This window comes from Trachurus trachurus (assembly GCF_905171665.1).
Source record: "Trachurus trachurus genome assembly, chromosome: 9".
In the NCBI taxonomy this organism is placed as follows: domain Eukaryota; kingdom Metazoa; phylum Chordata; class Actinopteri; order Carangiformes; family Carangidae; genus Trachurus; species Trachurus trachurus.
The window spans coordinates 9,312,241-9,333,988 of NC_139895.1; the positions used below are offsets into that span (position 1 = coordinate 9,312,241).

The 21,748-nt window shown below is 46.3% G+C and overlaps 2 protein-coding genes and 1 pseudogene across 3 annotated transcripts in view; all 3 read right to left on the reverse strand.

Annotated features, from left to right (window-relative positions):
* LOC310991918 (C-X-C chemokine receptor type 4-like) overlaps nucleotides 1–2,070 on the reverse strand; it is a gene marked incomplete at both ends in the record, with an annotated part of 67,639 nt that extends 65,569 nt beyond the window's left edge. Inside the window, 4 exon segments of the mRNA XM_083979847.1 lie at nucleotides 1,735–1,784; nucleotides 1,787–1,901; nucleotides 1,903–1,940; nucleotides 2,056–2,070. Coding sequence (XP_083835973.1) covers nucleotides 1,735–1,784; nucleotides 1,787–1,901; nucleotides 1,903–1,940; nucleotides 2,056–2,070 — 218 coding nt within the window.
* A 3,261-nt stretch (nucleotides 2,071–5,331) lies between these two features.
* LOC310991956 (nuclear factor 7, brain-like) lies at nucleotides 5,332–6,946 on the reverse strand. Its single transcript, XM_083979887.1, has one exon. It carries the CDS (start codon nucleotides 6,910–6,912, stop codon nucleotides 5,473–5,475), a length of 1,440 nt encoding a protein of 479 aa, XP_083836013.1. The 5' UTR covers nucleotides 6,913–6,946; the 3' UTR covers nucleotides 5,332–5,472.
* A 3,750-nt stretch (nucleotides 6,947–10,696) lies between these two features.
* LOC310991957 (nuclear factor 7, brain-like) lies at nucleotides 10,697–12,199 on the reverse strand (annotated as a pseudogene). Its single transcript has one exon. The product of its transcript is annotated as a nuclear factor 7, brain-like (transcript).
* Between the last annotated feature and the right edge of the window lie 9,549 nt (nucleotides 12,200–21,748).

A 21,748-nucleotide genomic window follows, 5' to 3' on the forward strand; every position in this document is an offset into this window, starting at 1 on the left:
ACACACACACACACACACACACACACACACACACACACACACACACACACACACACACACACACAACCATTGGCACAGGCCAACACTAACTTGAATGTAAACTGGAGGACTTGGACTCTGTGGTGGTCGAGGCGTGGTTGTAGCTGCGGGCTCCAGGCGCAGCAGAGCGTCGACGGAGATGCCCACTCCAGCACAAGAAGAAGCAGAGCACCAGCGTGAAGGTGGTCCTCCTGACCGCTCGTCGCTTCTGCCTCTGGCCCCCCAGTGGGCCCCGGGTCAGCCTGGTGACGATGACGGAAGAGACAAAACAAGTGAGGGAGTAAGGGGGTGTGGGAGAAGAGAAGAGAAGAGAAGAGAAGAGAAGAGAAGAGAAGAGAAGAGAGGAAAGGAGAAGAGAGGAGAGAAGCGAAACACAACAGAAGAGGACAACAGTGAGATCCAATCCAATCCAATCCAATTTTATTTATATAGCAGGATTTAAACAAACACAATAAGGTTTCCAAAGTGCTGCACAGCAAGATAAAATACAGTAGGCTAAGTAACACAACAGAAGCACAATAAAACAATGGACACAATAAGATAAAATAAAATATGATAAAACAGAATTAAAATCAATGAGATAAAAGAGATAAAAGACAAAACACAGTAAAATCAAGATAAAAACAAATAAATAAAATCATAAAAAAAAAAAAAGAAGTCAACTGCCTACTGAGATGTGTTGTAGTAACGGTTGGACACTCACCTACATAACCAGTCTGTGTGCCAGCAGTTGCCTCAGCCGACCAGTGTTGGTTTCTGTGGCTCTGACCACGGCCAGGTAGCGGTCCAGGCTGATGAAGGCCAGGATGAGCACGCTGCCGTACAGGTTGACCGTGTAGGTAATATGCACCCAGATGCAGGAGGCCGCCCCCCAAGCGCCAGTCCAACAGGGCCGAGTCCGCGGCCCAGAACGGCAGCGGCATAACAAAGAGGAGGTCTTCGGCAGTCTCCTATAGCAGCAAAGAGCTAAAAATCAATCAATAAATAAATAATCAAGTGTTTGCACAAATAAAGTGCAATGTGCCAGTGTCAAATAAATACATCAACATATTAAAAACATAAATTACATCACGTTAGGAGCTAAGCAAGAGATCCACAGCCCTTGGATAAAAACTGTTCTTTAACCTCTGGGTTTTAGCCCGAAAGGTTCTCAGCCTTCCTGATGGGAGCCTGCTGAACAGGCCGTGTCCAGGGTGTGAGGGGTCCATCAGGATTTTGGAGACCCTCTTGTGGAGACGGCTCTGGTAGATGTCACTGAGGGAGGGAAGAGTGGAACCCACAATCCACTGCGCTGTTTGTAATAACTTTCTGCAGGCTTTTCCTCTCAGCAGAAGTGCAGCTACTGTGCCAGATCGTGCAGCCGTATAGGAAAGAATGCTTTCCACAGTGCTGCGATAGAAGTTGATCATTACTTCCTGTGAGAGGCGGTTCTTTTTCAGCCTCCTAAGAAGAAAGTAAAGGCGCTTCTGGGCCTTTTTGATTAGGCTGGTGGTGTTGTGGCTCCAGGACAGATCATCTGAGATGTGGAGCCCCAGAAAGTTGAAATGTGGGACCCTCTCCACCGGTTGTCCTTCTATTAACAGGTGGACAGGTGACCTGGACACAAACACAAGAGCATTAAAAACCCACGCAAGGCCTAAAGGTCTGAGCCCACCCACCACCACCACCACCGGCCCTGTCCACCTGTCCACTCACCTGCGCTGGCAGCCCAGCACGATGACCACCAGGCCGTTTCCAGTGATGCCCATAGGATGAAGATGAGAGCGTAGACCACGGGCAAGAAGACCCGCTGGAGCTCAGTGGTCCTCACATGCTCCACCTCACAGGGCTCCTGCAGATCCACCCCGAGCTCACCGGAGCCTTGAACCCGTGTCGTTCAAGTCCTCGAGTACGTAGATGTGCTGGAGACGAATTATGAATGATGAGTAAGGAGGGGGTGGGGGCGGGAACAGGAAACCAATTTACATCCTAATCATACAACATGTGAGCCCCCATGCTCCACCAGACTGAGCTTACCTGAAAGTACGCCATGATGGAGACGCTTCCTCTCCTCTGTCAGCCGACTGACTTGGAGGCATCCGTCCGTCCAGAGGGGCTTTATAACTGCGCCCATGCTCCTCCTCTAAACACTCCAACACATCTGTCACCGGTGTCAGGTGCTGATAGTGGTTCTATCACAGGATACTCCGTTGTGTGTGCGTGTTCCTTGAATTGTTTTACCCTCTGCTTTGTGATAATCAAGACCTACTGGTTATAGAAATGTGCGTCGATGAGAATCAAACAATATGCAAAGTGTAACAAGTGTGTGTGTGTGTGTGTTTGCGTTTGTGTTTGTGTGGGTTAATAGCATCTGTGAACTCCATGCTCTGACAAATCAGGATAAGCAGCATTAGGGTTGGAGCTCTCAGCAGACTGTGAACAAACTTGTTCTGACTGCATCACTGTCTTATTTGATTCGGGCAAAGTTGTGCATGAGATCATCAGCTGCTCCTCTGCTGCGTGACGCCATCCGATTATGAATTAACTGATTATAATTGAATTGTAAATGATGCACAATAAATCTCTCATTTCATTTAGTTATTTGAGGTCTGTAACGCCGCATTATGTAATAATGCCGCATTATGTAATAATGTAATAAATCTTCACGTCATTATGTAATAACGCCGCATTTTGTAATAATCTGCCGCATTTTGTAATAAAAATCTTGAACGCAATATGTAATAAACTTTGCCGCATTTTGTAATAAGTTGTTACATTTTGCATCACTTATTACATATTACGGGTGTTGCACTTTTTATGAAGAAAATGTAATAATTTGGTGCATTATGTAATAAACCACCAAAATGGATGTCTTAATTAGAAAAAAACAAACATTAGGACCATCAGAACAACACTGACTTTAAGCATACCAGCATACCAGCATGAATCATGAATTAATTTCTAAAACCAGTAGGACGGTCAAATCTAAATCAAATATAAGTGTATTAATTATAATAGGCTACCGCTTTCAGGGCAGGGCATCAAACAAATCGCTGCAGAGCGCGAGCCTGGCACAGAGGTGCGCGCTCTGGCGCATCTGGCACAGTCGGTTAAGGGCGCCGAAAGGAAACTGCCTCCGCTCCGCGGCTATTTCGCGTCCGACGTCTATGTTAAGCGCACGTTTTTATTGATATTGTAGCGTCCGACCCAATGTAACTATACAACAACATAACACAAACTTTATCAGACAGCTCTCACTTCTTCCTCTGCTCCACCTCACTCACTCACTCACACGCACACAGGACCCTCACACTCACCTTTCAGTTGTGCAGTATTATTAATAATGATAATGAGTCCCATTGTTACCAAATGTTGAAAAACTGCAATAAAATAATAATTTCCTCCAACTATTATGAGAACAGTCATATGTCTGCCTTTGAACAGGGCCAACATTGATTTGTTTACTTATAGTTTGCTGGAGCTTTTTTCTTTCTTTCATTTTATATGGCCATGTACTACTCCCATACAGTTTTTTGTGACATGTTGACTAAAAGGCATGGTCACGTGACTCTCTGTGTAAAAACATGACATCATAATACACACATGGCTAGAGGAGAGTTAAAAGACCATCATACTTTTTACTGGACCTCAATCGACCAAGGGAAAGTGGTATAATCTGATATTTTAGATCGGAGTTTTGAAAAAAGCGTCAAATCCTCCAGCCCTCTCCCTCACGTATTTTACCCGGGCGGCGATGCACCATTCTCGGGGAGCACTCTGGGAGGGTCCCCTCTCTGGTTCTCCGGGCCTGGAGCTTTTGGGACTGGTTCTCGTTTTACAGCTGCTGCTTGCAGATGATGATAATATTTCAATAATTTAAATGGATCAGCTGGGCAAATTTTGATGAAATGTTAAATCTGGTGAAAATCAGAGGCAAAATCACTTCCAGCATCATCAGCCCGATGAAATCCCACAGCTCGACCCCCCCCCCCCCCCCAGCTCGCCCCCCCAGCTCGCCCCAGCTGCGGCTCCGGGGGCGGTGATCCCAGCCGCCCCTGCCGCTGCTGGAGCAGAACTGGACCCGGCCTGGAGCTCCAGTCGGACCGTGGTCCATGTCATCCCTCCACAGACGAACATGACTCGGGCGTATTATTGTCGGTGGGCGGGGGGTCGAGCGGTTACCATCCGCTGTCGGAGGAGACCGCTCTGCTCAGCGGAGCGGAGGAGCAGCGTGACACGGGAGACTCTGGTGACAAGATGTCACCAGAGTCTGTTTTTTTTCTAATTAAGACATCCATTTTGGTGGTTTATTACATAATGCACCAAATTATTACATTTTCTTCATAAAAAAGTGCAACACCCGCAATATGTAATAAGTGATGCAAAATGTAACAACTTATTACAAAATGCGGCAAAGTTTATTACATATTGCGTTCAAGATTTTTATTACAAAATGCGGCAGATTATTACAAAATGCGGCGTTATTACATAATGACGTGAAGATGTATTACATTATTACATAATGCCCATTGTCCTTTACAACGTGGTGCCCACCAGAATAAAATTACTAAATATTACGAGTAGAAAACTAGCCACCTCGAGCACCATGAAGGTATCGCCTACTTGTTGCCGTCTGTTAGTGGGTTTTGCTTGTTTGTTTTTATTTTTGAGCCTGGCCATTACACAGTATACTACTACACAAATCTTCAGTGTAGGAATGCCAAAAGAATAGCAGTAAATGAGGGACACGTTCATACAAAATATTGTAACAGACTGACATGTTGTTGACATTGGGTTCATGTGATGTGATGTGTTGTGATGTTATAGCTAGAACCGTTCATGAAGATGACATAGCCTACAGTTAGAGGCTGGCACACCTGTGTCACAACCTGGCTCATAAACTGTGACAAAAGAGCCACGGACTGCCAAAGTGTCAATAAATGAAATGATTTATTGACAGAAAAGTTAAAATTTGAACATAGACAAGGATGTGTGGATAAACGATTACACATACTGGTATGTTGTGTGAAACAAAACAAGATGGTGATAACCAGGATAATGAACATGTGAATAAGTTTGTCTTTTGATGATGATGATGTGATACACTCTAAGCATTTTTTTTTTTTTTTAGATATTAACCTGGATGGTAAGAATGGACATGATAAAAAAAAGTGGAAGAAACAAAATTTATAACTAAACAATGTACAAACAAGTTTTGGTGAGGTGTCATCAAAACAACTCAATAAAAAAATATCAGTTCAGTGAATGTTACACTGGGGCCAAATAAAAACTAAATTCTGCTGATCAGTTTAATGAGATATTAATTAACTGTGATTTAAATACAAAATGACAGGTGAGCAGGTGTAGAAGCAGGTTGGCTGTGAAGTGTCATGATGAGTTTAGAGTTTAATAAACCTCAAACCATCATGATAGAAAAACTAACGTCCCTGAACATCACAGACTGATCTCAGAGGGACACATTTTGATATCAGATGTTTCAGCATCACCAGACGGTCCAATACTGAAATATGGGAAGAGTTTCTCAGTGAAAGTGTCTCTGTGAGTGTAGATGTGAGTCATGTCTTCAGGGTCGTAGAAGGACACCTCCCCCCTGTCATAGTCCAGCTGGACTCTGATCCTCTGGAGACTCTTGTTCACTGTCAAAGGCTTACCAACACCATTGGTGTATTTTCCACTGCGATGCTTCAAACACCAGATTCCATGTTTTGGTGAAGGTGGACACTCTCCCTTCCTGTCAACTGAATCTTTAGCCAAACCCACAGTCCAGCCAGGATGATCTCCCACCTCCACCTCCCAGCTGTGTTTCCCTGAGATGAAGCCCTCAGAGCCCAGAACATCTGGATACTCAGTGATTCTCTCGGGATTGTCAGGAAGCTGCTGCTTTGTGTCTCCATTTCTCACACTGGTCAGATCATCAGACAGATGGAGACAGGGATTTGCAGTGTTTGGGTCCAGGATGACAGGAGTGAAGTGGACCTTCTCCTTCATCTTCTCCTTGATCTTCTCCCAGACTCTGAAGGACAGGTTGCCCAGGTGTTTGGCCTCATCTATCAGAGCTCCTGAGAGCAGCTGTGGATCTGACAGTGAGCACTGGGCTCTGGCTCTGGTCTGAGTGGCTTTATAACTGCTGAGGAACGCCACCTTGTGTTTCTGCAGCTCTTCTTCAACAGCACAGATACTGTCTGACAGAGAGGAGATCTGCTCCTCAATCATCTTCATCTCTCTGCTCATTGTCTTCCCCTTCTGCTCCTCTTCCTCCCTCAGAGCTGCCAGTCTGGACTCCTCTTCCTCTCTCAGGAGCTGGTGGAGCTTGTTGAACTCTGCTCTGATCTGCCTCTCTGTGGACGACAGCTGCTTCTTGGAGTGTTGAAACATTTCATTGTATGTCTTCTCCACTTGTTTGTATTTTTCCCTCTTGTCCTTCAGAGACTTTAAGTCAGATTTCAGCTGCTGCTTCAGGTCACTGACTGCTTCTTCTACAGGAACCACCTTGTGACTCTGGTCATGAGAAACCTCACAGACAGGACACACAGCTCGATCTTCATCCTTACAGAACAATTTAGGCTCCTCTTCATGTTTACTACAGACCACCATTTGTTTCTCATGTTGCTTTTCAGTCTCTGATGATCCAGATTTCTGTCTCCCAGCAAAGGAATCAGCCACAGTCTTCAGTCCAAAATTCACTATTAGAATATCCTTTGAGGATTTCCTTTTACAAATGGGACAGTTTTTGTTTTTAGCTTGTTGCCAGAATTGCTGCAGGCAGCTTGAACAGAAGCTGTGGTTGCAGCTCAGAGACACAGGATCTCTGAAAGTCTCTGAACACACGTGGCAACTCAGGTAACTTTCAAAGACAGAAGCTTTCTCAGCCATCTTAGCAAAACTCACCAAGTTACTGACTCCTCAACTTTCCTCTTACAGTCCTCTAAACGTGAGTTTTCGAGTAGAGATCTCACACCCTGTAATGGCGTCTCAGCTCCGATCAACAATATCAGATTTACTTTCAGTTTCCTTCACCTGTGTCACTGAATGTTACCTGTTCACACTGTTATGTTGTGTTGTCACCAGCAGGTGGAGCTGTGGACACTGTTACTTGATTCACAACTTCATTTCCTCGTTTATCACTTATTTTAGACTCAACCAGTGACACCTCATGTCAAGCACTAAAAAAAAATATCTAAATATCACAGTTTAATCAAATATTGATCGAACAGGTTATATTTAATGTTGTTACCACATTAAAGTAATTCACTTGAGAAAATAATGGTGACATGTCCGTTTTCTTATTTTTTAAGCTTTAAGAATGAATTGTTTTTCCCAAGAAGATGATTTTAACTATTTTATAAAGCATTTTATATATGCTATAGATGCATTTGTAAGTAAATGTTCCTTATAATCACATCAATTTGGCATTTTCCAGCAGGGACAATGCAGCCATGTCACCACAGGGAGGAGCTGTTCACTTTCAAACCACAGTACCCGACGGATAAAGAGGATGTGGAGATGATGTGATCAACATGTGCAGGTCAATCTGTTCCTCTCCAGATTTGTCATATATAGTTACAGATATGGATTATATTGCAGTTCAAATGGGTTAAAGATGGTGTTACTGTGACGTAGCAGACAATGTTGTGCTGTCTTATTTCTGCAGGAGTGGACGGGGGGAGTTTGAATGTGACATGCCTCGTCTCTCTCTGTTTCACAAAACAACTACTGTCCATTGTGAAGCTTGCTGTAAATCTTGTGTATGAGCTCATCCGATAGACTCCAAGTGAGAAACAGCTATGTTTGGATTTTACCAGTTTCTCTTCAAGGTGAGAAAAAAGTAACTATTTTAATAGGACTGCTGTTTAAGGCTTAGCTATGTGATGAACATTGTAACACCTGAAACACAAATACATTTAAGGAGTCAATAGTTTAGTAGTACAGTAGCTATGGGGAAAACTAGACTCAATTAAAAGAGTGGTGAACCAAAAAACAATACTTAAATCAAGAAATACACCATAAACACACTTATTCTAACAACTACTGTCCATTGTGAAGCTTGTTGTAAATCTTGTGTATGAGCTCATCAGATAGACTCCAAGTGAGAAACAGCTATGTTTGGATTTTACCAGTTTCTCTTCAAGGTGAAAAAATAATACCAGCAACTATTTTAATGACAGGACTGTTTAAGGCTTAGCTATGTGATGAACACTGTAACACCTGACCCAAAACACAAATACAAATGAGTCAATAGTTTAATATTGTACTTGAAGAAGTACAGTATGGGGAAAACTAAACTCAAATAAAAGAGTGGGCGTACAAAAAAAACCAATACCTCAATCAATAAATACACCATAAATATCTCCAAAGATTTTATTTTTTTTAAATTACACTGAAGAAAACATTAAATTACATTATATGATTTAAAAAAGGCACTGAAAATGCATTTCTCCCAAAAATCTACAGCTGCACATCCACAAACGTCTATGTGGATGTTTGTGTGGATGTATACGTATGTGGATGAGACGGTTTAAAGCTTTGACGTCATCAGTGACGTCTGAGTCTGGGAATGTGTGGTTTTTTACTGCGTCATAGTAAAATGTTTTCACACTGCAGTGAAGACCCTCAGGCCCCGAGCTGCACCCAACAAGGTCTAATGAAAGACTCACAACAATAAACACACACACACGGTGTTTTGGCTCGATGATAACTTCCTCCTGTTACAGACATTTTTCAACCTCCCATTTCTCCTCCAAATTGTGAATGAGCGATTCTGAGTGATTTAAAATGGGTGCACGTGTTGATTGGTTTAATTCCATGATTGTAAATAACAGTATTTCTCCTGTGACTTCTTCTTTCTGATTAATTTGAGAAATTATTTTTTTTATTCTAAAATTTTATTTTATTTTTAATTATACACATGCACACAAAATCACATGTAGTGTATATGTACTGTACATGCAACCTCCAGACCGTAAGCAATCATACCAAAAACATAGCAGAACAAAAACAAGCAAACAAAAAATATCCCGAAGGAAACACCACCAACAAAGTAATATGAGCAATTTTTATTACGTGGGTTTGCTCTGATGTGTTTTGTGATTATTCATTGTTTTCGTTTTTCTTTAATTCTTTTATATAATGTGAAGTTAGTGTTTCTTATGCAAATTTGAACTAAATACATTATAGGGGGGGGGGACGCTTCCTCTCCTCTGTCAGCCGACTGACTTGGAGGCGTCCGTCCGTCCAGAGGGGCTTTATAACTGCGCCCATGCTCCTCCCCTAAACACTCCAACACATCTGTCACCGGTGTCAGGTGCTGATAGTGGTTCTATCACAGGATATACTCCGTTGTGTGTGCGTTTTGCTTGAATTGTTTTACCCTCTGCTTTGTGATAATCAAGACCTACTGGTTATAGAAATGTGCGTCGATGAGAATCAAACAATATGCAAAGTGTAACAAGTGTGTTTGTGTTTGTGTGGGTTAATAGCATCTGTGAACTCCATGCTCTGACAAATCAGCATAAGCAGTATTAGGGTTGGAGCTCTCAGCAGACTGTGAACAAACTTGTTCTGACTGCATCACTGTCTTATTTGATTTGGGCAAAGTTGTGCATGAGATCATCAGCTGCTCCTCTGCTGCGTGACGCCGTCCGATTCTGAATTAACTGATTATAATTGAATTGTAAATGATGCACAATAAATCTCTCATTTCATTTAGTTATTTAAGGTCTCTCCGTCCGTTGTCCTTTACAATGTGGTGCCCACCAGAATAAAATTACCAAATATTACGAGTAGAAAACTAGCCACCTCGAGCACCATGAAGGTATCACCTACTTGTTGCCATCTGTTAGTGGGTTTTGCTTGTTTGTTTTTATTTTTGAGCCTGGCCATTACACAGTATACTACTACATAAATCTTCAGTGTAGGAATGCCAAAAGAATAGCAGTAAATGAGGGACACGTTCATACAAAAAATTGTAACAGACTGACGTGTTGTTGACATCGGGTTCATGTGATGTGATGTGTTGTGATGTTAAAGCTAGAACCGTTCATGAAGATAACATACAGTTAGAGGCTGGCACACCTGTGTCACAACATGGCTCATAAGCTGTGACAAAAGAGCCACGGACTGCCCAAGTGTCAATAAATGAAATGATTTATTGACACAAAAGTTAAAATTTGAACAGAGACAAGGATGTGTGGATAAATGAATACACATACTGGTATGTTGTGTGAAACAAAACAAGATGCTGATAACCAGGATAATGAACATGTGAACAAGTTTGTCTTTTGATGATGATGATGATGTGATACACTCTCAGCATTTTGTTTTCTTTTTTTTCTTAGATATTAACCTAGATGGTAAGAATGGACATGATAATAAAAAAAAGTGGAAGAAACAAAATTTATAACTAAACAATGTACAAACAAGTTTTGGTGAGGTGTCATCAAAACAACTCTATGAAAAAGTATCAGTTCAGTGACTGTTACACTGTGGTTGAATAAAAACTAAATTCTGCTGATCAGTTTAATGAGATATTAATTTACTGTGATTTAAAGACAAAATGACAGGTGAGGAGGTGTAGAAGCAGGTTGGCTGTGAAGTGTGATGAGTTTAGAGTTTAATAAACCTCAAACCATCATGATAGAAAAACTAACGTCCCTGAACATCACAGACTGATCTCAGTGGGACAGATTTTGATATTTTGATATCAGAGGTTTTAGCATCACCAGATCTTCCAATACTGAAATATGGGAAGAGTTTCTCAGTGAAAGTGTCTCTGTGAGTGTAGATGTGAGTCATGTCTTCAGGGTCGTAGAAGGACACCTCCCCCCCGTCATAGTCCAGCTGGACTCTGATCCTCTGGAGACTCTTCTTCACTGTCACAGTCTTACCAACACCATCAAGGTATTTTCCATCACGGTGCCATAAACACCAGACTCCATGTTTTGGTGAAGGTGAACACTCTCCCTTCCTGTCAACTGACTCTTTAGCCAAACCCACATTCCAGGCAGGATGATCTCCCACCTCCACCTCCCAGCTGTGTTTCCCTGAACTGAAGCCCTCAGACCCCAGAACATCTGCAAAGTAAGTGCATCTCTCTGGATTGTTAGGAAGCTGCCATGTGTTTCCATGTCTCACACTGGTCAGATCATCAGACAGATAGAGCCAGGAAGCTGCAGTGTTTGGGTCCAGGATGACCGGAGTGAAGTGGACCTTCTCCTTGATCTTCTCCCAGACTCTGAAGGACAGGTTGCCCAGGTGTTTGGCCTCATCTATCAGAGCTCCTGAGAGCAGCTGTGGATCTGACAGTGAGCACTGGGCTCTGGCTCTGGTCTGAGTGGCTTTATAACTGCTGAGGAACGCCACCTTGTGTTTCTGCAGCTCTTCTTCAACAGCACAGATACTGTCTGACAGAGAGGAGATCTGCTCCTCAATCATCTTCATCTCTCTGCTCATAGTCTTCCCCTTCTGCTCCTCTTCCTCCCTCAGAGCTGCCAGTCTGGACTCCTCTTCCTCTTTCAGGAGCTGGTGGAGCTTGTTGAACTCTGCTCTGATCTGCCTCTCTGTGGACGACAGCTGCTTCTTGGAGTGTTGAATCATGTCATTGTGTGTTTTCTCCACTTTTTTATATTTTTCCCTCTTGTCCTTCAGAGACTTTAAGTCAGATTTCAGCTGCTGCTTCAGGTCACTGACTGCTTCTTCAACAGGAACCACCTTGTGACTCTGGTGGTGAGGAAAATCACAGACGGTGCACACAGCTCGATCTTCATCCTTACAGAACAATCTAGGCTCCTCTTCATGTTTACTACAAACCACCATTTGTTTCTCATGTTGCTTTTCTGTCTCTGATGATCCAGATTTCTGTCTCCCAGCAAAGGAATCAGCCACAGTCTTCAGTCCAAAATTCACTATTAGATGATCCTTTGAAGATTTCCTTTTACAAATGGGACAGTTTTTGTTTTTAGCTTGTTTCCAGAATTGTTGCAGGCAGCTTGAACAGAAACTGTGGTTGCAGCTCAGAGACACAGGATCTCTGAAAGTCTCTGAACACACGTGGCAACTCAGGAAACTTTCAAAGACAGAAGCTTTCTCAGCCATTTCAGCAAAACTCACCGAGTTACTGAGTCCTCAACTTTCCTCTTACAGTCCTCTAAACGTGTGTTTTCCAGTAGAGATCTCACTCCCTGTAATGGCGTCTCAGCTCCGATCAACAATATCAGATTTACTTTCAGTTTCTTTCACCTGTGTCATTGAAGGTCACCTGTACACACTGTCATGTTGTGTTGTCACCAGCAGGTGGAGCTGTGGACACTTTTACTTGAGTCACAACTTCATTTCCTTTGTAAAGACTTATTTTCAAGACTCAACCAGTGGCACCTCATGCCAAGCACTAAAAAAACTGAGTACTAAATATCACAATTTAATCAAATGTTGACAAAATGGGTTATATTTAATGTTGTTACCATGTTAAAGTAATTCACTTGAGAAAATAATGGTGACATGTCCATTTTCTTACTTATTTTTCATGCTTTAAGAATGAATTGTTTTTCCCAAGAAGATCTTTTTAACTATTTTATGAAGCATTTTATATATGCTATACAGTAGATGCATTTGTAAGTAAATGTTCCTTACATTCACATCAATTTGGCATTTTCCAGCAGGGACAATGCAGCCATGTCACCACAGGGAGGAGCTGTTCACTTTCAAACCACAGTACTGGACGGATAAAGAGGATGTGGAGATGATGTGATCAACATTGCAGGTCAATCTGTTCCTCTCCAGATTTGTCACATATAGTTACAGATATGGATTATATTGCAGTTCAAATGGGTTAAAGATGGTGTTACGGTGACGTAGCAGACAATGTTGTGCTGTCTTATTTCTGCAGGAGTGGACGGGGGGAGGTTGAATGTGACATGCCTCGTCTCTCTCTGTTTCACAAAACAACTACTGTCCATGTGAAGCTTGTTGTAAATCTTGTGTATGAGCTCATCCGATAGACCCCAAGTGAGAAACAGCTATGTTTGGATTTTACCAGTTTCTCTTCAAGGTGAGAAAAAAGTAACTATTTTAATAGGACTGCTGTTTAAGGCTTAGCTATGTGATGAACAGTGTAACACCTGAAACACAAATACATTTAAGGAGACAATAGTTTAGTAGTACAGTATGGGGAAAACTAGACTCAATTAAAAGAGTGGTGTACCAAAAAACAATACTTAAATCAAGAAATACACCATAAACACACTAATTCTAACAACTACTGTCCATTGTGAAGCTTGTTGTAAATCTTGTGTATGAGCTCATCAGATAGACTCCAAGTGAGAAACAGCTATGTTTGGATTTTACCAGTTTCTCTTCAAGGTGAAAAAATAATACCAGCAACAATTTTAATGACAGGACTGTTTAAGGCTTAGCTATGTGATGAACACTGTAACACCTAAAACACAAATACAAATGAGTCAGTAGTTTAATATTGTACTTGAGGAAGTACAGTATGGGGAAAACTAAACTCAAATAAAAGAGTGGGCGTACAAAAAAAACCAATACCTCAATCAATAAATACACCATAAATATCTCCAAAGATTTTATTTTTTTAAATCACACTGAAGAAAACATTAAATTACATTATATGATTTAAAAAAGGCACTGAAAATGCATTTCTCCAGAAAATCTACACCTACACATCCATGTGTATGTATACGTATGTGGATGAGACGGTTTAAAGCTTTGACGTCATCAGTGACGTCTGAGTCTGGGAATGTGTGGTTTTTTACTGCGTCATAGTAAAATGTTTTCACACTGCAGTGAAGACCCTCAGGCACCGAGCTGCACCCAACAAGGTCTAATGAAAGACTCACAACAATAAACACACACACACGGTGTTTTGGCTCGATGATAACTTCCTCCTGTTACAGACATTTTTCAACCTCCCATTTCTCCTCCAAATTGTGAATGAGCGATTCTGAGTGATTTAAAATGGGTGCACGTGTTGATCTGTTTAATTCCATGATTGTAAATAACAGTATTTCTCCTGTGACTTCTTCTTTCTGATTAATTTGAGAAATTCTTTTTTTTATTCTAAAATTTTATTTTATTTTTAATTATACACATGCACACAAAATCACATGTAGTGTATATGTACTGTACATGCAACCTCCAGACCGTAAGCAATCATACCAAAAACATAGCAGAACAAAAACAAGCAAACAAAAAAATATCCCGAAGGAAACACCGCCAACAAAGTAATATGAGCAATTTTTATTACGTGTGTTTGCTCTGATGTGTTTTGAGATTATTCATTGTTTTCGTTTTTCTTTAATTCTTGTATATAATGTGAAGTTAGTGTTTCTTATGCAAATTTAACTACTAAACTGAACTAAATATGTTATAGACTACTCCTCTTCCTAACAAATATCACAGAAACTTCTCACATTGACAAAACACTTTATTAATCTTTAAAAAAAAACTGAACATGATGACAACTGAAAGACTAAATGGAGCTGATGGTTTACTGTCTCTGTGTTTCTGTGATATATGACCTGGTTTTATTTCACAAAGACCCAGAACGTATGGTTACATTGTAACCTTGGTTCTCTGAGTGAAGAGACTATCTCTCCACTCAGTTACATATTCCATATGTACGGGATATGACCCCCGCTGCCTGTCAGGGCACGTGGATATTTCTTTAAGACACACCGGCTTGCCCGGCCACGCCCTATTGCGTAGCTATAAAGCGCCTGCGCTGGCGTGTAATCACTGATAGTTTGATCGAAACGTGTCTCCGAGCGGCCTAAGGACTGGAGAGATAGTCTCTTCACTCAGAGAACCAAGGTTACAATGTAACCATACGTTCTCTATCGTCTTGAGACTATCTCTCCACTCAGTTACATATTCCATATGTACGGGATAGATCTTTAAGACACCCCGTGAGGAGACGGTGCAACCACAATCCCACACCACAACGTGCAACACACGAACTATGTACAAATATACAATATATACAATTCACAGGAGAAGGCCCCGCAAGGCGCTAGGGCCAAACCTGAGAGGGAAAGGGCTGCCATGGAAGCCCGCAAGACGCAGGGCTAACCCAAGGACCGACAATGGCCCCGCAAGACGCAGGGGCCAGCCTGGCCACAGAGCAGCCGCACACTCAGCCCGCAAGACGCAAGGCTGAGGGGAGACACGTAAATTACCGCCGGGCCACGCCCAGTACCCGCTCCCCGAAGGAGGGGCTGGTGGCCACATTCAAGCGGTAAAATTTAGTGAAAGTGGACTGGGACGACCATGTGGCGGCAGAGCATATGGAGGCCAGAGAGGCCCCCCGCCACAGGGCCCATGAGGCGGCTACACCCCGAGTGGAGTGAGCCCGGACCCCTGGTGGAGCAGGCACCCCCGACTGCACATAGGCCTGCTGAATAGCGTCCACAACCCAGTGAGACAGCCTAGCCTTCGACAGAGGCCTGCCTAGACGCCCTCTGTCATAACAGATGAACAGCTGGTCAGACCTCCGGACAGCCCGTGTCCGCCGCATGTATTCGGTCAGGGCCCTGACCGGGCACAGGGCAGACAGGCCCCGCTCTGGCTCCTCGCCAGAGACTGGAGAGGAGAGAGACCGGAGTTCGATGGACTGGGACAGGTGGAACTCGGTGAGGACCTTCGGCAGGAAGGCCGGGTTGGGGCGGAGAACCACAACCGAACCGTCCTGGGAGAACCGGCAACAGTCACTATGCACTGACAAGGCCTGGAGCTCACTCACCCTCCTGGCCGAGGTGACGGCGAGCAGGAAGGCGGTCTTCACAGAAAGCCACTTCAGATCAGTCTCCCCGAGGGGTTCAAAGGGGGGACGTTGAAGGGCCCCAAGGACAATGTCCAAGTCCCAAGGAGGAACCGCAGGACCGGTGGAGCGCACAGTAAGTCTCTGGGCCCCCCGGAGAAACCGGGAAATGAGGCTGCAGTCCTCCGCACTCAGGGCAAATTCACGGATACGCACTGCTTTGATTGCTGCCACCAATCCTCGCAGTGTTACCGCAGCCTTCCGTGCCTCCAGCTGGGACTGCAGGAACTGCAGTATCTCCTGCGCTGGGGCCAAGTGGGGGTCTACCTGGCGGGACCCACACCACGTGGCAAACATCTGCCACCGGTAGGCATAGGCAGCCCTCGTGGACGGAGCCCGGGCATGCTGGATGGTTGCCACCACAGGTTCCGGCAACCCTAAGGCCAGGAGCCTGTCCCTCTCAGGGGCCAGGCCACCAGCCTGAGCCCTGCCGGGAAGGGGTGGAACAGGGCTCCGTTCGCCTGGGAGAGCAGGTCCCGCCGGTGCGGAAGCTCCCATGGCGCCCCGTCCAGCAGAGGTGGAATCGCCGAAAACCATGCCATGTGGGGCCACAGGGGGGCCACAAGTATAACCCGCACACGCTCCACCAGAACTCGTCGGAGAAGAGGCTGGAGAAGAGTGAAGGGAGGGAAGGCATAGAGCAGAACTCGGGGCCACGGATGAGCCAGAGCATCCCAACCCATCGGGGGGCTGTCGTTCCCCAGGGAGAAAAAGAGTGGGCAATGCGCCGACTCCCTGGAAGCGAACAAGTCGACCTCTGCCCTGCCGAAGAGACGCCACAGCTCGGAGACCACCTCCGGATGGAGTCTCCACTCTCCCGGTCGGGGACCCCCCCTCGACATGATGTCTGCCGCGGAGTTCAGCACTCCCGGCACATGCACGGCCCTGAGCGAGAGGAAGAGCGGGTGAGCCCACTGCCACAAAATGGTTGCCAGTTTGCACAGGGCGGGGGAGCCCAGCCCCCCCTGCCTGTTGATATAAGCGGCCGTCACTGTGCTGTCGGTCCGGACAATGACATGGTGACCTCTCAGCCTCGACGAGAAATGGCGCAGAGCGAGGAGAACCGCTCTTAGCTCCAGGATATTTATGTGTTGACCCAGCCACCGGCCAGTCCAAACACCGTTGACCCCGCAGCCCTCGTGAACGGCGCCCCACCCTGACGTGGACGCGTCTGTGTACACCAGCTGGCGATAGATCACTGGACCCAGAGCCCGGCCCCTCATGATGTTCTCGGGGACCCTCCACCACTGGAGGGCTCCGTGAAGCCTCCGAGAGACCAACACTTTGGTCTTGTGAGACCTCTGAGGGCACAGCCCCAAACACAGCAGACACCTCTGCACCGGCCGCATGTGTAAGAGGGCGAGAGGGACCACCTGCACCATGGCTGCCATTAGGCCCATGAGGCGCAGACAGAGGCCCCAGTCGACCTGAGCGCGCAGCTGGAACAGGGCAAGGCAGGTCCTGAAAGCCTGCTGCCTCTCCGGAGTCAGAGCAGCTGTGCTGCTCGTTGAGTCCAGGACCATGCCCAGAAAGGTCGTCACCTGGGACGGCTCGAGCCTGCTCTTTTTGTAATTCAGGCGCAGACCTAAGCCCTGAACATGGTCCAGCAGCAGGGACACATGGTGGCGGCACTGCTCCTGGGAGGCCGCGCAAATCAGCCAGTCGTCGATGTAGTTCAGGATCCTGATACCTCTCCGCCTAGATAGATAGATAGATAGATAGATAGTACTTTATTGATCCCTTTGGAGGTTACCCTCAGGGAAATTGAAGTTCCAGCAGCAGCACAGCACCGATCATACATTAAAAAGGCACAGATAGATATAGAATATAAAAGTAAATATAAAAAATATAAAATATAAAGTGCAGTCAGGGCTAGAACAACAGTAATGAATACATATATATAAATACATCAATCTTAATCTAAATCACTTTAAAATTTTCCTAAATGTTTTCCCCACCACCCCTCCCCCTTCCCCCCAGTGCAGAGTTATAGAGCTTGATTGCTCGGGGGACAAAAGAGTCCTTTAGTCTGTTTGTCTTGGTTCTGGGGAGAAGCAGCCTTCCACTGAACCGGCTTCTCTGTGAGCTGATGACAGTGTGCAGAGGGTGGCTGGCATCATCCATGATAGCCAGCAGTTTGTTCAGAGTTCTCCTCTCAGCAACTGTCACCAGGGAGTCCAGTTTGCTGCCGACCACAGAGCCAGCCCGCCTGATCAGCTTTTCCAGCCTGTTGGAATTCCTCTTTGATGCCCCCCCCCCCCAGCACACCACAGCATAAAAGAGAACACTGGCAACCACAGTCTGATAAAACATGCCCAGGAGTTTCCTGCAGATGTTGAAAGAACGCAGCCTTCTCAGAAAGTACAGCTTGCTCTGGCCTCAGGGGGGAGAGAACAGCATCCATGCAACGAGTAAAAGTTCGCGGTGCCAGAGAAATACCGAACGGCAGCACCTGAAACTCGTACACCACTCCTGCGAAGCCGAACCGCAGGAACCGCCAGTGACCTCTCCAGATGGGTATCTGGAAATACGCATCTTTGAGATCTATGGTGGCAAACCAGTCTCCTGCAGTGATTGCCTGCCTCACCCTGGGGACTGTCAGCATCCGACATCGCAGGGGACGGAGATACTGGTTGAGCCCCCTGAGGTCCAGAATTGGACGGAGCCCCCCGTCTCTTTTTGGGGTCAGGAAGTAGCGGGAGAAAAACCCGGCCTGGCAATCTCCAGGGGCCACCTCCCTTATTGCTCCCTTCTCCAGCAGAGTAGACAGCTCCGCCTGCAGAACTGTTCTCTGGTGAGGATCGGCCACTGTTGTAAAGGTAGGTACCCGTGTTACTGGTGGCCGGCGCAAAAACTGAATACGGTATCCCTGGATCATGGTAGAGACCACCCATGGGTCGGCCTCCAGGGCCAACCAGGCCGCCTTGCGAGAGGCAGACGGGGAAAGCTGGTTGGCCAGGGCCTGATAACCGTCAGGAGGGCTGAGGGCGCTTTGAGGACCCCCTAGCCGGTGGTCCTCTCCCCCTGGTCTGACGGCGGTGTCTACGCTGCCGGGAGGCGTCCAACTGGAGTCTGAGGTCCCCACGACCCCATGTCGGGGCCTCAGGATTCGGTGCCTGATGAGACCGAGACGGGCCAGACCTTCTTGGGCCTGTAGCGCGCCTGGCAAGGCCCACCGAAACCTCCTTAGCGCAGCGGCGGCTCTCCTGTGCCTGCTGCAACAAAGCAGTGGCATGGGGCCCGAACATAGCGGGAGGTTCCACCGGCACCTTAAGCAGACAGTCTCTATCCCCTTGCTGCAGCTGGGATTGAGAGAGCCACAAGTGGCGCCTAACCACCCAGAATGACGCTAAAGCACTGCCCGCCGCCTCAGCCTGCTCCTTCATCACGGAGGAGAGGCATGAGGAGGCCGTCTGTAGCTCCTCCCCCACACTGGTGTCATCCTGAACCTGCCGAGACAGGTCCCGGAGGTAAAGGGACAAAATAGCCCCAGTGTTAGCCAACCGGGTCTGCACCGCCATAGCCTTGTGCAGCTTAGCGAGCAAGCTATCCATGACCCTGCAGTTCTTGCTGGAGCAGGTGGCGTTGCCAAGGATGGAGCTGGAGGGGGAAACCAGTGGGGTGAGGGTTCGGTCCACAGGGGGAAGCGTCCCACAAGCAACCTGGTCCCTGTCGTGCATGTTAGAAAACCTGCGACATGCTGCAGACCACTTGTGGGTAGAGGCTGGAGAATGGAACTGCTGACACAGCAGTTCCTTAAAATCAGGTAGGAGGGGCACCTGGGTTGATGCAGGGCGCACCTCCGCCTCATCCTCAAACCTAGAGGCCGTGATAGGATTTACAGGGAGGGAAACACCCAGGGCTCTGGAGGCCCTGTTCATTACCGCCTCAAAGCGGTAGGCTAGCTCCCCCCTTGTGGCTTCGCCCGCTGTTTGTTGTGCACAAGAGAGGTCGTTATCGTCGGAGGAGGCAACTGTTTCTATGTCCACGTCCTCCTCCTCCGCCTCTTCTTCCCTGTCCAACCCTGAAGACGGGGGCAGGAAAGAACTGAGTGGAGGCCGGATGACCATGGGTTGAAGGGGAAGCAATGGAGTCTGCCAGACACCTGAAGACTCCCCCGTTCCCTCCGAGGCTGAAGCCGTTCTGCCAGTTTTCTGCCGGGGTCCCTCAGAAACCTGAGGGCCCGGCCGTTTCGAGGCAAAAAACCGACAACGAGCCTCCCTCGTACGTGCAGGCAAAATAAAGCAGTCCATGCATGACTGAGGCTTTTCCCTTGAGACCAGAGCATGCTCATGTCCTAAACACAGCACGCAATTATCATGCCCATCCTCTAGGGGCATTGCCACCCCACAACCCACACAACAATGACCCTCCTGGCGTGCCATATTACCAGGGACCGGAAACCGGAAGTACCACACTTCCTGTTTACAGGTAGCCTGTAGCACCACAGCTAACTGGGATTTATTTTTGCTCTGTGAGTGTACTCTGCGTGCCGGCCGCTGCTTGGGAGCCGTACGCTTATGATGGGGGATGGTGAGAGTGTTTGAACTTTTGGAGAGAGGGGAGACAGACGTTCGCCGCCGGGCGCGTCAGCCCGCGAGCCGCGAGCAATACGCCGGTGAGGAACGCTGCCGAGGCCGGGAGCCGAAGAGCTCCGGCTCAGCCACACAGACGATGTTCGCCGTGAATCCACCCGGCGCGTCAGCCCGCGAGCCGCGAGCAATACGCCGATGGGAGACACTGCCGACCCAGTCAGTACTCAACCACCATGCGCGTCAGCTCCCGAACCGCGAGCAATACGCTGGGGAGAGAGCACAGTGCCGGACGCAGTCCGTGTGTATCCACCGAGCGCGTTAGCTCACGAGCCGCGAGCGATACGCCGGGAGAACACAGCCACCGCCGCTGGGAGCCAGAGGACCTCCGGCCAGACCAGACAGGCTATGGTGTTTGTTTTTTTTTGTTGTTGTTGAAAAGGACAGACAGAAAGAGCTTCGGATACAGCAATCCAGGGAGGCTGCCAGTGACAGACGCCCCGACTCACACAAGTAAGCGGATTCACACTATATCTTTGCTTCTCTTTCAGTAGTAACTTCTCGGATTGTGACACGCACCCTGACACACAACGTGGAGATCAAACAATCAGTGATTACACGCCAGCGCAGGCGCTTTATAGCTACGCAATAGGGCGTGGCCGGGCAAGCCGGTGTGTCTTAAAGAAATATCCACGTGCCCTGACAGGCAGCGGGGGTCATATCCCGTACATATGGAATATGTAACTGAGTGGAGAGATAGTCTCAAGACGATAGAGAACGGGCTTTTATTCACAACAATGTAGGATTTTGTTCAGACTCTTATTGATCATCTTGTTCTTCACTGTTCTCATGTTGTTAAGTTTTTTTATTTTATGTTCCAACATCACTTCAAATGACAAAAATAGGCCAAGAGGCAACTTTAAATCTCTTGTTTTTTAAACTGTATATTATTTACTGTATAGTTGCATTGTTTATTCTGTGTAATAACTAAAAGAAAGAAAGAAAAAACTCTGCAGTTTATACCGCCCCCGCTGTGTTCCCCCTCAGACATGGAAACACAAGGCTCGCACAAACAAAACACTGTCACCTGATATGTGGGATTTGTAGTTTCTGCCCCTTCGGTGTTGTTTCTTTGTTCCCCTCTCCATGTTTGTCTCCCGAGTATCACTCAAAGTTTCTGTTTGAGCCAAAATCTCTACAAAATGACAGGGACGCTGATCTTTAAACACTCTGTTTTATTGACACTGTACAGCTGCTTTGGTTGATTTATTTATTTATTTCTAATCATAACTCTAGTATACAATTCTCCCATTACAATGCTTACAGCTAAACTATTGTGCAAATAGGC

Coding starts and splice junctions, on each gene's coding strand:
- LOC310991956 (XM_083979887.1), bottom strand. CDS start 6,912: ATGGCTGAGAAAGCTTCTGTCTTTGAAAGTTACCTGAGTTGCCACGTG.